Raw genomic sequence first — 12,601 nt, 5'->3', positions numbered from 1 at the left:
CAATATCTCATGTAAATAATCACTTAGCAATTAGAGGCCTAATAAACAAAGTTAAACTGTTTTCCTTCATTTACGATCATGCAAAGATAATTTGTCATTTACCTTCATATGAGATGAAGATGATAGGTCTTTTTGGCCAATCAATGCTTTGTCAATCCATCGATTTATGACTTTCAATACTGTAATTCTAGTTCTTTGAATGCATGAAGGAGCTACCTAACTCCTTATATTCTCAATTTTTGTAACGTAAGATGTTTTGTCTACAGAAAGCACGACATTGGTTTATCAACAAGCAGAGCAGATCCTTGGTCCTTCCCATCATTTGTCAACTGCGTATGATAAGTTCGTTCTCTACACAGATGCAAAACAACACATTAATTAAAAAAATAAAAGAAAATAAAGTACAAAAAAAGACTTGAATGTACAAACAACTTAACAATTTTGGATGATCACTTCCTACCAAGAATCATTATCTTAAATGCATACCATTAACCTGTCCTTTGATAGGGCTAAGTAAGGCCAATGTTAATAAGGAACACCATTCCAGTCTATAAGACAAATTCTAGCTAGCAACATGAGAGATTAATTGTTGAACTGAACTATGGTTCACTACTTCACTTTCACCAGGATCTAGGAAACATGCAATATAGTTATGGTAAAGAAAATTAGAAAGAAACATGCAACAACAAAAAAAAAGTTATACAAGTTCGATGAATTTCTCATTCAACAAACCACTGAAAATCTACAATATATAACTCCAAAGCAGTAGGCACATGTTTTTCAAGCAATTAGAAGATAGTGTACATGAAACATCCAATTAGGGAAATCTAATCAAGCCTACACAATTGAAATAAGTATATGACATACACTAATCAAGCCAACATCTTTAAAAATGTATTCTACTTTGAGCTAATGTCTAAGGTAGAGTGTACCTTCTCTTGCCGCAAAAGTACAGTAAGAGCATACAATCTGTGCGAATCCAGATGTTGAACAAGGCTGGAAAATAGAAAAGGTAGTGTTAGTAAGCTTTTACATTTTGAAGGAGGCAAAAAAGCAAGTGTAAATGCATTATAGTCCAAAGAAGCACTTAAATCATCCCCCTCTAACTGATTATACAGATACATCGAATAACATTCATCATTTAGAAAATAAAGTATTTTCATCCTCAACATCTACAAGAGAATTCACCAAAAGCCTCTGCTACAAGATAATTAAAATAAAACAAAAAAAAATATTTTTCTAAATTGAATTAAACCAGAAGCACAAAATGAAATATAATAGAAACCCTAAAATCTCAATTACTCATGAAGCTAACCCATATCTAAACACAATCTGTGAGATTATTGAAAAATAGAACATTAAAAAAGGGAAAATTAAAAAGACAATTTATGCAGGGCCTAGTTGTCTGCCCAACAGGTAAGTGAAGTACTAGGGGAGGTGGCCAGTTGTCTCACACAGTAGGAATGACAAAGGATGTACAGATTAATAGCAAATGCAGAAACAATACGGCTAAGGCAGCAAACAAAGGGACGGCTAATTTAAGGAAATGCAAAAGAAGCATAACAAGATTACCTATGAAAAGCAATTTAGTCTGCAGGATGCAACAATCGCTCTGAAGTGAACAGTTATACAGCCAGTGCACACCAAAAAGCCCCAGAGTATATTCAGATACAAATGCACAATGGTTAGTAATAGTAGAAGAAACAATAAAGCCTTACTGCGCAATACAAGGAAACAATAATAAGATGCATAACAACAACGAAACAACATAGATATGAAAAACAAAAGGGCCTTGATTTGAGATTGGCAGGATGTTCTAGAGGTTGTGTATAATAACATACAATACAGTAGAACCCAGACAATAACAAAGACATTAATTTATCAACTAATAAAATGAAGTGTAAAAACCAATTATAAAGGAAACAAGTCGCAAATAAATTGTTAATCAGGCCTAATAATCGAAAAACAGAAACAATGCAGTTGAAATTAAACAATTGAGTAAGATCTTGATGCAATAGGCCTCTATAATTTGACTAAAAAAACTCCCAAACTCACATAGCTAATATTCAGTACTTATGCAATTAGTAGAATCTCTTAAGGAAGCTAAAATCAACTTTTTATAAGCTTGAGCCAGGTGAGCATTAATCAAATAATAGGAAAGACCACTCTAATGCTAGGTTTGGACTACAATACACAATATAAGCAATAGACGAAAGCAAAAGTGTGTGGATTGGCATTTCTGTGACAGCAAAATATAACTACTAGTTCCTTTACCTATCACTATAGACTCGCAGTTTCTTAAGTTTGTTTTTGTTTTTTTTTTTTTTTTTTTTTTGATAGGGAAAATCAAGAATATGTTCATAAAGGTCTTCATATAGAATTGTAGATCAGTGACTTTCTTGGTACAGAATTCAAAGAGAAATTACAAAAAAACCACCCCCATACGAACCCCCCTTCAAGCCAGCACACCTTCAACTTTTCCAAACAATTCAAGACAATCTTCAAAACAAGAAAGTGATATCAAAACATAGTCGAAAATTCCCAAACTAAAACCCTAGAAAACGCCATCAAATTCATTACAAAAACCCAAAAAAAAACTTTTAAAAAAATAATACAACAACAACAAGGAAACCTTAGATTTGAAAACAGAATTCACGAAAAAAAGAACAAAAAATGAAATTAAATTATCTAATTAAGGGAAAAAAATTACCTTGCAATAAGAGATCGATTCTTGTTCTACTCCAATTGTAAATCGAAGACATGCAAAGAATAATTCCCAAATTTAACAAAATTTAATGAATTGTGAACAATTAGGGTACCAAAAATTGTGAAGCAAATTGTGAATCAATTACCTGAAATTTCTGAAAGTGAAAAGCAAAATCCCCTAAATTCGTTGAAGATTAGCAAGAAAACCCAGAATTTAACCCAAAAAAAACGATGTATGTTGTAGCTTTGATTATGAGTAGAGTGCAGTAGAGAGCAAACAAGTTTATCAATAATTCAATAGTGGGCGGTTTAATTGGGAGTATTTCTTTATAATACAACGCGCTTTTTTTCATTAAATTTTAAAATTGCGGGCAGTAGGGTGTGAGGGAGTCACGTGTATGACACGTGATTTTCTCGACGCTTTTCTGTGTCGAAACAAACCTTCAACACGTAAAAGCGTCGAGAAAAAGCAGAACTAAAAATTTTACGCTGACGCCACATTCAAAGCGTCGAAGCAAAAGCGTCTAAAATATGCGGGTTTTGTAGTAGTGTAGGTGGTTTCTTCTAAACGTGAGCACAAGTGAGAGAAGAATGAATAATAGATGATTAATGGACGAATAACTCTGGTGTTTTATAGAATTACGATAGAATTTTTCCCTAAGTAAAATCCCTAAAAACATGGAAGATAAATCTAAGATAAGGAAAATAATTAGATAAAATCTATTAAATTCTATCTTTTGCCAAATCTTTTCCTAAATGATAGGATCTTATTCTTATCAAATATATCTTCCTTCCAGCTGTAAATATTCAAGAATTATTCTCCAAGTAACCAAATATCACGTTGCAATGGATCTGGACAATTCTCGGACTGTCAGCAAGTTCCTTTGTGTCTGCATCACTTTTACAGTTCCTCCGTAAGAACTCAGCATATGTTCATTCGCATTTGACATTGACTCTTTTATTCATTTCATCTTTTTATCATCCAAAAAGGGCTCAATAACCTATCAAAACACACAATGAGGAAATAAATCACAAAATACCAAAAACATAGATAAAAGCATTAAAATGCTAAAGGAACTAACATAAAATCTAAGGAACATGACTATAAAATAGTGTCATAAATGACACTCATCACTCACCCTTACAAAAGATTATGTTTCCATACATAAGTTTCTATAAGTTTATTCGTTTTCTTACCATATTTATTTATTTATTTTAATATTAAGTAAACGAGAATTAGATTAAAAGGTATTAAATAATTTATCTACATTTAGATAATATAAAAAAAATGAGTACTTTATCGATACACATAAAGTAGCAATATAATGTATAGTTTCATGTAATTTATTAATATTTAAATAATTTTAATAAAATTTGTTGCATGTTGATTGAACCCACTAATAAATAGATTCACATTATTGAATTGGTTAGTTTTAGTTAAATAAAATTCTAAGCACTGTTGGGGATACATCAAGGAGCCCTTTGTTGTTTCTTTCCTAATATAAATTGATTTTATCTCAACCGACTAAGAAACTAATGAAATATATTTTGTGATTTGTGATAGTTATAGGATGCGGGATTGGCCACTATTTCAATTCGTTTTGAAATTATATGAAACCGATATTTTCATATTCATGCTTAGACAAGAAAGACAAATATTACAGGATAATAATGAATTATTTCACCATGCTTATCTAAAACTAGTTGTGCGCACACTACCCTAAGTTATCGTAATTTCTTTATTATAATTAATTAATGATAAAGTTTGTAAAAAAAAATGATAAAATTGATTTAATTTAATTTTTTTATCATAATTAGATATGTTTAAGTATAATTTGTATCCGCCACATATGTATGTGACACACTGCTTTTGTATGAATGTGAAATTTAGATCATTTTTTCAATTTACATATACGAAGTATATCACTAGTTAATCAAGTTGGAAAGAAATAACATCTCTGGTATAATTGAACATTTAGACATATGCTTTTGACTGAAAAACACAAATTGAATTGAATACTTTATTTAGTAAACATTTATATTTATTTATTAGTATCTTTTAATACTCTATTAATTTTTTTAATAAACTTTATTAAAAATATTATATAGTATAATCATCAATGTAAAAAAAATCTAGTAAAATTAATTATTGTTCACATTTTGAAAAATTAATTAACTATAGGAAAATTTGAAAAATAACTCTATCTATTGTTCACATTTTGTGATATATATATATATTGTATATTGCCACCTATTTTCTCAAAAACCCAAAAAACTCCCACAGGATGTTTCCATTGAAATTAGCGTTTATAATTAAATTTAGGGAATTGATTCTAGGGTTAATTAGTTGCAAAATCAATTAATTACTGTAATTGTACCCAATAATGTGTCCTAATAATTGACTAATTAACATTAGTCAAAAAATAAGTGGTATATTAATAGAAGCTTAAATGTAGTTTTTTTAACGCAAATTGTAATTATAGTATGTAGTCAAACGCTAATTTCTACTAATAACTTATTCAGAGTTTCAGACGAACTATTTTTGTTTTCAATGAAGTACATAACACCAACGACTTATTGTAACTGTAATCAGGCACTAATCCTTATCATTTATTATTCAACATTTAGTCAAGTCCTAATTGCTACATTAATAGGAGTGTACTCATAGTTAAGTACCGTAAATTCTAACATATTAATCCAACTTGTATACTAATCAACTGCAATCACAAATTAACCGTTTGTGAAATGAAATATGTATACTAATTATTGTATAATTTGATTTGGTAATAGCTTAGACAAAGCTGAATAAATACGTCAATTAATCTCAAGCCCAAAAAGCACCGAAAAAGCAGGACTAATACTGGCTATAAAGGGAAAAGGCACAATAGCGTAGCATTAAGTGGAAGGGTAAGAAGGGAAACTGACTGTTCAAATTGAACAGTAGCTAAACAGTAGCGAAGTTACTGTTCCTAAGGTACAGTAACCAACTTCTCATATTTATAGAAAAGAGTTATAGATTAGTTTAAGGTTTGTTAAGTTTATTGGAAATTCATGAAGCATTTTATAATGTCAATCATTCATTTTTTCCGTTTTGGGAAAACTTGAGATAATATTTTGTTTTCATAAGAACATCTAAATTTTTTAATTTTGCCTAATTTGGTTATGTACTATGGTTCATTTTGTTGGTAATACCATCAATTTACTTATATTTTCTGTAAATAAATATAATTTTTCTTTGAAAAAAATTACAAAGAACATCTAAATCATCTCAAAATTAAGTTATTTAGGGTTTGAAATTCTACTCATTCACTAATTTTCATAAAATTTGCTAGATTTTTAATGAATAAAGTATTTTTAGAAAGAGATAATTTTGGAAAAAAAAAAAAAGAAAAAAAACTCGCCAATTTTTGTTATTTAAAGCTATTGCTGTAAAAATTGTGACTTCGTTGTATTACTAGAGTATGTGTACTTATCAATTCCCCTAGCCCAGATCATTTTCCGCTGCCATAACTGCGTTCAAATGGTAGTAGTTCATGTCAACAAGGTGGAGATATATTTGACTATAAACTCACCAATTTGCATTATCAGATCAGCAGATCTACCCGATTACATAAACATTGATAAATTGATAAGAATCCAAAATCCCAAACTCTTTATGTACAACTGTTAAAAGATCTATGAATGCCGCTTAATTACTGTACACATATGAAGCCTCATTTATCATGTTGGAACTTTGGCTCTTAATCTGCAGGAGTGCAGGTGCAACATCATCAATAAAATCACTGCTCCTGTCAAGCTACTTTCCTCGGAGACTTCATCCAACTTTATGGCTGAATCTTAGTTCTGACTCTCTTCCTCTCCGCTACCTTTATGTCTATTTCATCGAAAAGACGTTGGAAACTTGTCTGCACTAGAAGTGAGAATAGTTTCAACTGCTTCTTCTGGCCAATCAACAATGTCAATATCTCATGTAAATAATCACTTAGCAATTAGAGGCCTAATAAACAAAGTTAAACTGTTTTCCTTCATTTACGATCATAAAAAGACAATTTATCATTTACCTTCATATGAGATGAAGATAATAGGTCTTTTTGGCCAATCAATACTTTGCCAATCCATCAGTCATGACTTTCAATACTGTAAATCTAGTTCTTTGAATGCATGAAGGAGCTTCCTGACTCCTTCTTTTCTCAGTTTCTGTAGATTAAGATGTTCTGTTTACAGGAAGCAAGCACGAAAGTTGGTTTATCAACAAGCAGAGCAGGTCCTTGGTCATATTCATCATTTGCCAACTGCAGTGATAAGCATGTTCTCAACACAGATGCAGAGTAACATATCAAATAAAATAAAAAAGAAAGATAAAAGATATAAAGTATATATATATATATATATATATATATATATATATATATATATATATATATATATATATATATATATATATATATATATATATATGTATATATATTTTAATTGTGTCAATAAGCTAAGCAAAAAATGTAGTATACCAGTCATTTACTGAATTTAAAGGAAATTTGTTCCCATTCAAAGACCAAACTAGAATTACTCCGTACATTGGAAAGGATATGACAACAAAAGATCAAAGATCGATTTGCAACAAGGAAACTCCTGAAAGTTCAAGTGTAGTTGAATGAACTAAGATTGATTTTTTGACGCATCAAAGACATGTTTAGTACCTTAATCGATATCATTAATGAACTAACCTCTCCTGGTAAGGATTAATTCTCCGAAAGGAACAGGCACAAAGGTTTGCAAAGTCTATGTTTAGTACTGCAGAAATCTATAGATTTCTGCTTTCCAAAAGGAACAGGCACAAAGCAGAAATCTATGTTTAGTACCACTTCATTTGCTGGTTGGATGAGATTTAACGCCATGATTATCAAAAAAATTTAAAATTATAGTAAATAGTATCAAAAAAATGAGAAGTAACTGGACCAAATCTTAAAATCTTACATGGAGTTATAAAATTTGAGATAAATGAGATGATTGAAGCTTAACCCTCTGTCAACTTAACACTTTGTTTGGATAGAAAGAAATGGAAGGAAAAGAAGAGAGGAGAAAGGGAGGGGGATAAATTCTCTTGTTTGGGTAAAGAATTGGAGGAAGGAAGGGGAAGGAGAGGGAGGGATCCATTTTCCCTCTCTCTTTAATAAGCATAATCCCTCCAAAATTGGAGAGATTTGGAGGGAAAATGGAGCTTACCTCCCCCTCCCTTTCTTTTCCCTTCCCTTCCTCCATCTCCCCTCCCCTTCCTCTCCTTCCTTCTTTGCTATCCAAACAAAGCATCAGAGATTTTGCAGAACCATCTAACTATAATCCTTTTGTAATAGCCCTAGAGTTTTGACTTCAGTTGGTTATATCCTTAAATCATACGGTGCTATACAATATACTCAACTAGTATGCAAATATTTACCAAGAAAATGAGTTGACAGCTAATTAGTAGTACTCACAAGTCATAACTCACGAGAGAACACCTAGATAATCAATGTTTTATATTAACCTAGAGGAGCAATACTCGCAGTATATATTGCATCTACAGATTAATTGAGCTGAAAAACTGTAATTTTTTTTTTTTTTAATTTTTTTTTTATAAATTGAAGATTGAAAACCAGAAAGAAGTGAACAATAACAATTGAAACACATGTAACCTGCCTCTAGAATTAGCCACACATAGAATTGACAATTGCAACTGTTTGACAAATGAAAAGTAAATACAACATTTCTCACACGACCAGCCAATTCAGTAACAGAAAAAAAATAAAAATATAAATAAAAAATAAAAAAAAATAAAAATAAAAAAATGTCAGTTGGCTAACTCTAAAAGTATTAGAGTCAATGAGAAAAAGTAAATATCTAATGGCCTGACTAAGAACCATTTTCTGGTGTTATAGTCAGCAAATAACTTTGTGATGTAACAAAGCATAATCTAGGTCTTCTACTACCAGGACATCACCATCAAGGGCATCAACACTAGCGTTACCCCCCAATCTGACCAACTTTCTTCCAAAAACCACAAACCTCATTAATAAAGCAAACCACGAGTAAAAACGCTTGATTCTTGATTCAATTCATTCAAACTTAAGCAGCAATTTTGGATGATCGCTTCCTACCAAGAATCATTGTCTTAAGTGCATAAGGAGGATACAATAAACCTGTCCTTTGATAGGGGCTAAGTAAGGCCAAAGTCAATTGGAACAGTAGTCTAGTCTATAAGACCAATTTTTGCTAGCAACATAGGAAGTTAATTATTGAACTGAACTATGGTTCACTTCCACCAGGATCAAGGAAACATGGATGATGGAACTAGAAGTTTTCTGTAATGCAATATTGCAATGGAAATGACTTACTAAGAGTTTCACAAGCATGAAAGGTTTTGCAGAGATCCATTCTTATCAAACCCAACTGTCAGTCAACTTTCCTTTAAGTACAGTTTTCAGTTAGGTGAGTAGGTGCAGGAGCAAACTTTTCTTGAAAAAAAGACAGTAGTAGTTTAGTTAGGGCATAATGGCTTGACAAGGATTTTCAAAGGGAACGGAACTAATTAGCACGCAGATGAATGTAAATCAGATTAATCATCGCATACTCAGTCACTATGATGATATGATCCATGAAAGTTCTATAATACAAATTAAAAGATTAGGGTGAATCAAAGAAATTGTCATAAAAAAACATTTGGTCAGCAAATATTGCTCACTGATGCACTCAGAACAACAATTTCATACCTATAGATTTCTGCTTTCATGTCTGAATAAGCCCTGCAGTTCATGAACAACACGTTACAGAGTCTCCTACAACTTCCAGTTGTAATTGGCTTACAGGATGCCTCTCATGGCTTGTTTCTTCTAACTTCTCCCTCCCCTTCGCTGTCTTTTTGCGGGTATTGCTGACCTTTAAAGCAAAAAATGATAAGTGGTCTTCATATATTCTGAAAGAAACAGTAACATAACTAATCTGATAGCAATGCTGGCTTTTCTTCTCCAATCAACAGAAAGGGTGTAGAGTGAAGGACTTTTTCATACTGTATAGTGATATCTCAGTACACTATTGATGAGTTTATTTTAGGGCATCCCAAGATAGTAATTGTGAATATTATTTTTGGAAGAAGAGGACACAAAAAAAACAAGATTTTCTACCTGCTCTTTTTCAACAGCTTCGAGTTAACACGTTGCAGATATTGAAGCATCAATGCCCTTGTTTTTCCATCAGGTACAAGGCCAACATCACGCAATTTCAAGTATAGTCTCTTGGCTGACTCAATCCTCCCTCTAAGACACATTCCATGAATTGCAGCATTATAAAGAGATACATCAAGTGATGACTCCTGCTAAAGGGAACAGCAATGGATTTTGAAGTCAAAACAATAAAAATTTAAAGGCAACAAAAAAACTATCATAGACCAAGATATAAGAGAGATTAACCAGTCAAAGAATCTGACACATTCAACATGGACCAGTTGGAAAAAATAGCATGCCAAGCTTGACAAATAATTGGTTGGGTTTTGCATGATACACAAGACTCTTTCTAAAATTAGCTGAAATTTTTAAAGATGTAGATTCTTGAGCCAAAAAGTCTTAAAATACCAGAGAAAGATAGCCAACTTCAAACAAGTATGAACTTACTTTCAAAATGCCCTCTACTTCATCCCATAGATCTCCCCAAATGCAGCTTCTGATTAGAGACAAACGAGTGAAAGTGTCTGGGGCACACTTCTGCTGAACCATGTGCTTATAAACCTGTAATGCAACTTTTGGTTTTCTAGCAACCTCACAAACACCAATAACTATATTGTATGATGAAGTTGATACCAAAATTCCGGAATTTTCCATTTTCCAGAGAAACTGCAGAGCTTTCTCCCAAAAACCAAGCCTCTGGCAACACATTAAAGCAGTGTTGTATAGCTGTAAATTTGGTTCAAAGCTCCAATCTTTCTGTATGCTTTCAAAGAACTGGAGAGCAAAAGCATATTGATTGGTCTTATAAAAAGCAGCTAGCAAGGCATTCCATGTATACGAATCAGGTGTATGGCCCAAGGATTTCATTTGTTTATAAACCCCAAATGCTTCTTTAAGCTTACCGGCTTTCCCTAGTGAGTTTATCAAAGAATTACAAGCAATTAGATTTGGCTTCAATCCACTATTCAGCATACTTTGGAACACATTTAAAGCTAAATCCCACTTCTCTTCTTTGGTGTAAGCACCTATGACAGCATGCATTGTATCACACCCTGGATTTAGTCCATTCTGAAGCATCTCAGCATAGGCCTGGATAGCCATCTCATACTGACCACAACGGACAAATGTACAAACAAGTAGACGATAAGTAACTTCCGTCCCAATAACCCCATTTCCCTTCATAGCATTCCATATCCTCTCCATTTGAACCCAATTATTCTCCTTAGCACATATAGACATCATAGTATTATAAACAATCGCATCAAAACATAGCTTCAACTCACTTTCAATCTCCCATTGATCAAAAATTTCCAAGGCTATATCACTACTGCGATAACTTGCAACTGCTTTCAATACTAAACTACATGAATGCCCCGAAATTATCTTCTCACGCTTCATGAATGCAAACACTCTCAGCATATCATCCAACATCCTATTCCTCGAAAGACAAGCTAATAAAGAATTACAGGCATGTAAATCAGGCCGTAATCCAGCAAACTCCATCGACCTAAACAATTGCAAAGCACTCTTTCTCTTATTGGTTCGACTAAGACCCAAAATTCGTTTAGACAATTCCCCTTCATCCCTTTCCTCTAAATAGCATAATTTCATCTCACCCCCTTTCGAACCCAATGGATTATACAGTTGTGCTGCACCTTCATCTTCAATAAATGGAATCCCACCTTGCTGAGAAACCAACCTATTTTCAATACTACCAACCATAGTCTTAAAATTGACAGACTTTCGCCGTCTTTTGGACCCATTAAGCAAACAAACCCCCCATAATCTTGCTCCTAGACCATGAAATTTAGTAATAGTATCAGGCCCGTCTCCGAGCCGGGGCAAGAGGGGTGGCAGCCCGGGGCCGAGGGAGAAAAGGTCCATTTTCATAGTTCCTTCCTACAATAAGGGGCTATAATTAACAGCCTTACAATACATTAACAACCAAATTTTACTTTATTATCAAATTAAGCTCCAAAAATCACATTAACAATAAAATTTGACTGAATTATCAATTTAGGCTCCAAAAATGACATTAAATTCTTCTCCCTGAATTATATCAATGTAAATTGCACATAACAAAATTCTAGCAACAAAATTGATTGTTATAATCTTCCATAACTTCAGTAATTATGACCAGAAGTTCAATAATCAAATTAACGATAATATAATGACTTAATAAAGGATTAAAAAATAAAATACGTCTTACCTCAGAAGCTGCTGCAATGGAGAAGAGAGGGGGTGTATTGGTGTAGATAACGTAGGAGGATGATTAATGGCAACCGTCAGTTCAACATAATTCAACGGTCATGATTTTATCTATAGCTTGACCCGAGTAGAATTTTAAGAGGTTGCTCCAATTAATCACCGTGCAAAACCGCTACATGATTGAACGAGTATGTAAGTATCTATCTATCTATTAACATATACTAAAAGCAAATCATTTTATAATACTTGTCAAGTTGTCATTACCTTATGAATATTTTTTTTTTTTTTTTTTTTACAACTTTAAGTAAAGTATTTATACCTTATGATATTTTATTTCCAATTTGACAATCATATTCCATAAATGTTCAAATGAAATATTTTTTAATGTATTTTATATTTTGTAATATTAAAAAATATTTAACAAGCGTGCATTGTACGGGATTTTAACAAATAAGATTTGTTTATCATAGGACAAAACCGCTACTTCATAGTGA

The 12,601-nt window shown here is 32.3% G+C and overlaps 1 protein-coding gene across 5 annotated transcripts; it reads right to left on the bottom strand.

The window, feature by feature from the left end:
• Window positions 1–6,232: 6,232 nt before the first annotated feature.
• On the bottom strand, window positions 6,233–12,312 carry LOC145586224 (pentatricopeptide repeat-containing protein At3g29290-like). 5 transcript variants are annotated; one of them, XM_081643000.1, is made up of 6 exons: window positions 12,109–12,312; window positions 10,347–11,798; window positions 9,861–10,051; window positions 9,450–9,652; window positions 6,768–6,998; window positions 6,233–6,647 (listed from the first exon to the last, which is right to left on the bottom strand). In XM_081643000.1, the coding sequence occupies exons 2-4, from the start codon at window positions 11,787–11,789 to the stop codon at window positions 9,490–9,492; spliced, it is 1,797 nt and encodes a 598-aa protein (XP_081499126.1). In that variant the 5' UTR covers window positions 11,790–11,798; window positions 12,109–12,312; the 3' UTR covers window positions 6,233–6,647; window positions 6,768–6,998; window positions 9,450–9,489. The 5 variants fall into 5 exon arrangements, with proteins under 5 accessions (XP_081499126.1, XP_081499129.1, XP_081499127.1 ...); XM_081643003.1 differs by having other exon boundaries at window positions 9,450–9,610; XM_081643002.1 differs by having other exon boundaries at window positions 6,235–6,647; window positions 9,861–10,048; window positions 12,109–12,310.
• Between the last annotated feature and the right edge of the window lie 289 nt (window positions 12,313–12,601).

Source organism: Chenopodium album, chromosome 16, assembly GCF_948465745.1.
Source record: "Chenopodium album chromosome 16, dcCheAlbu1.1, whole genome shotgun sequence".
Lineage (NCBI taxonomy): Eukaryota > Viridiplantae > Streptophyta > Magnoliopsida > Caryophyllales > Amaranthaceae > Chenopodium > Chenopodium album.
The sequence above is the reverse complement of the archived record's forward strand: the minus strand, read 5'-3'. Positions and strand labels throughout refer to the sequence as shown.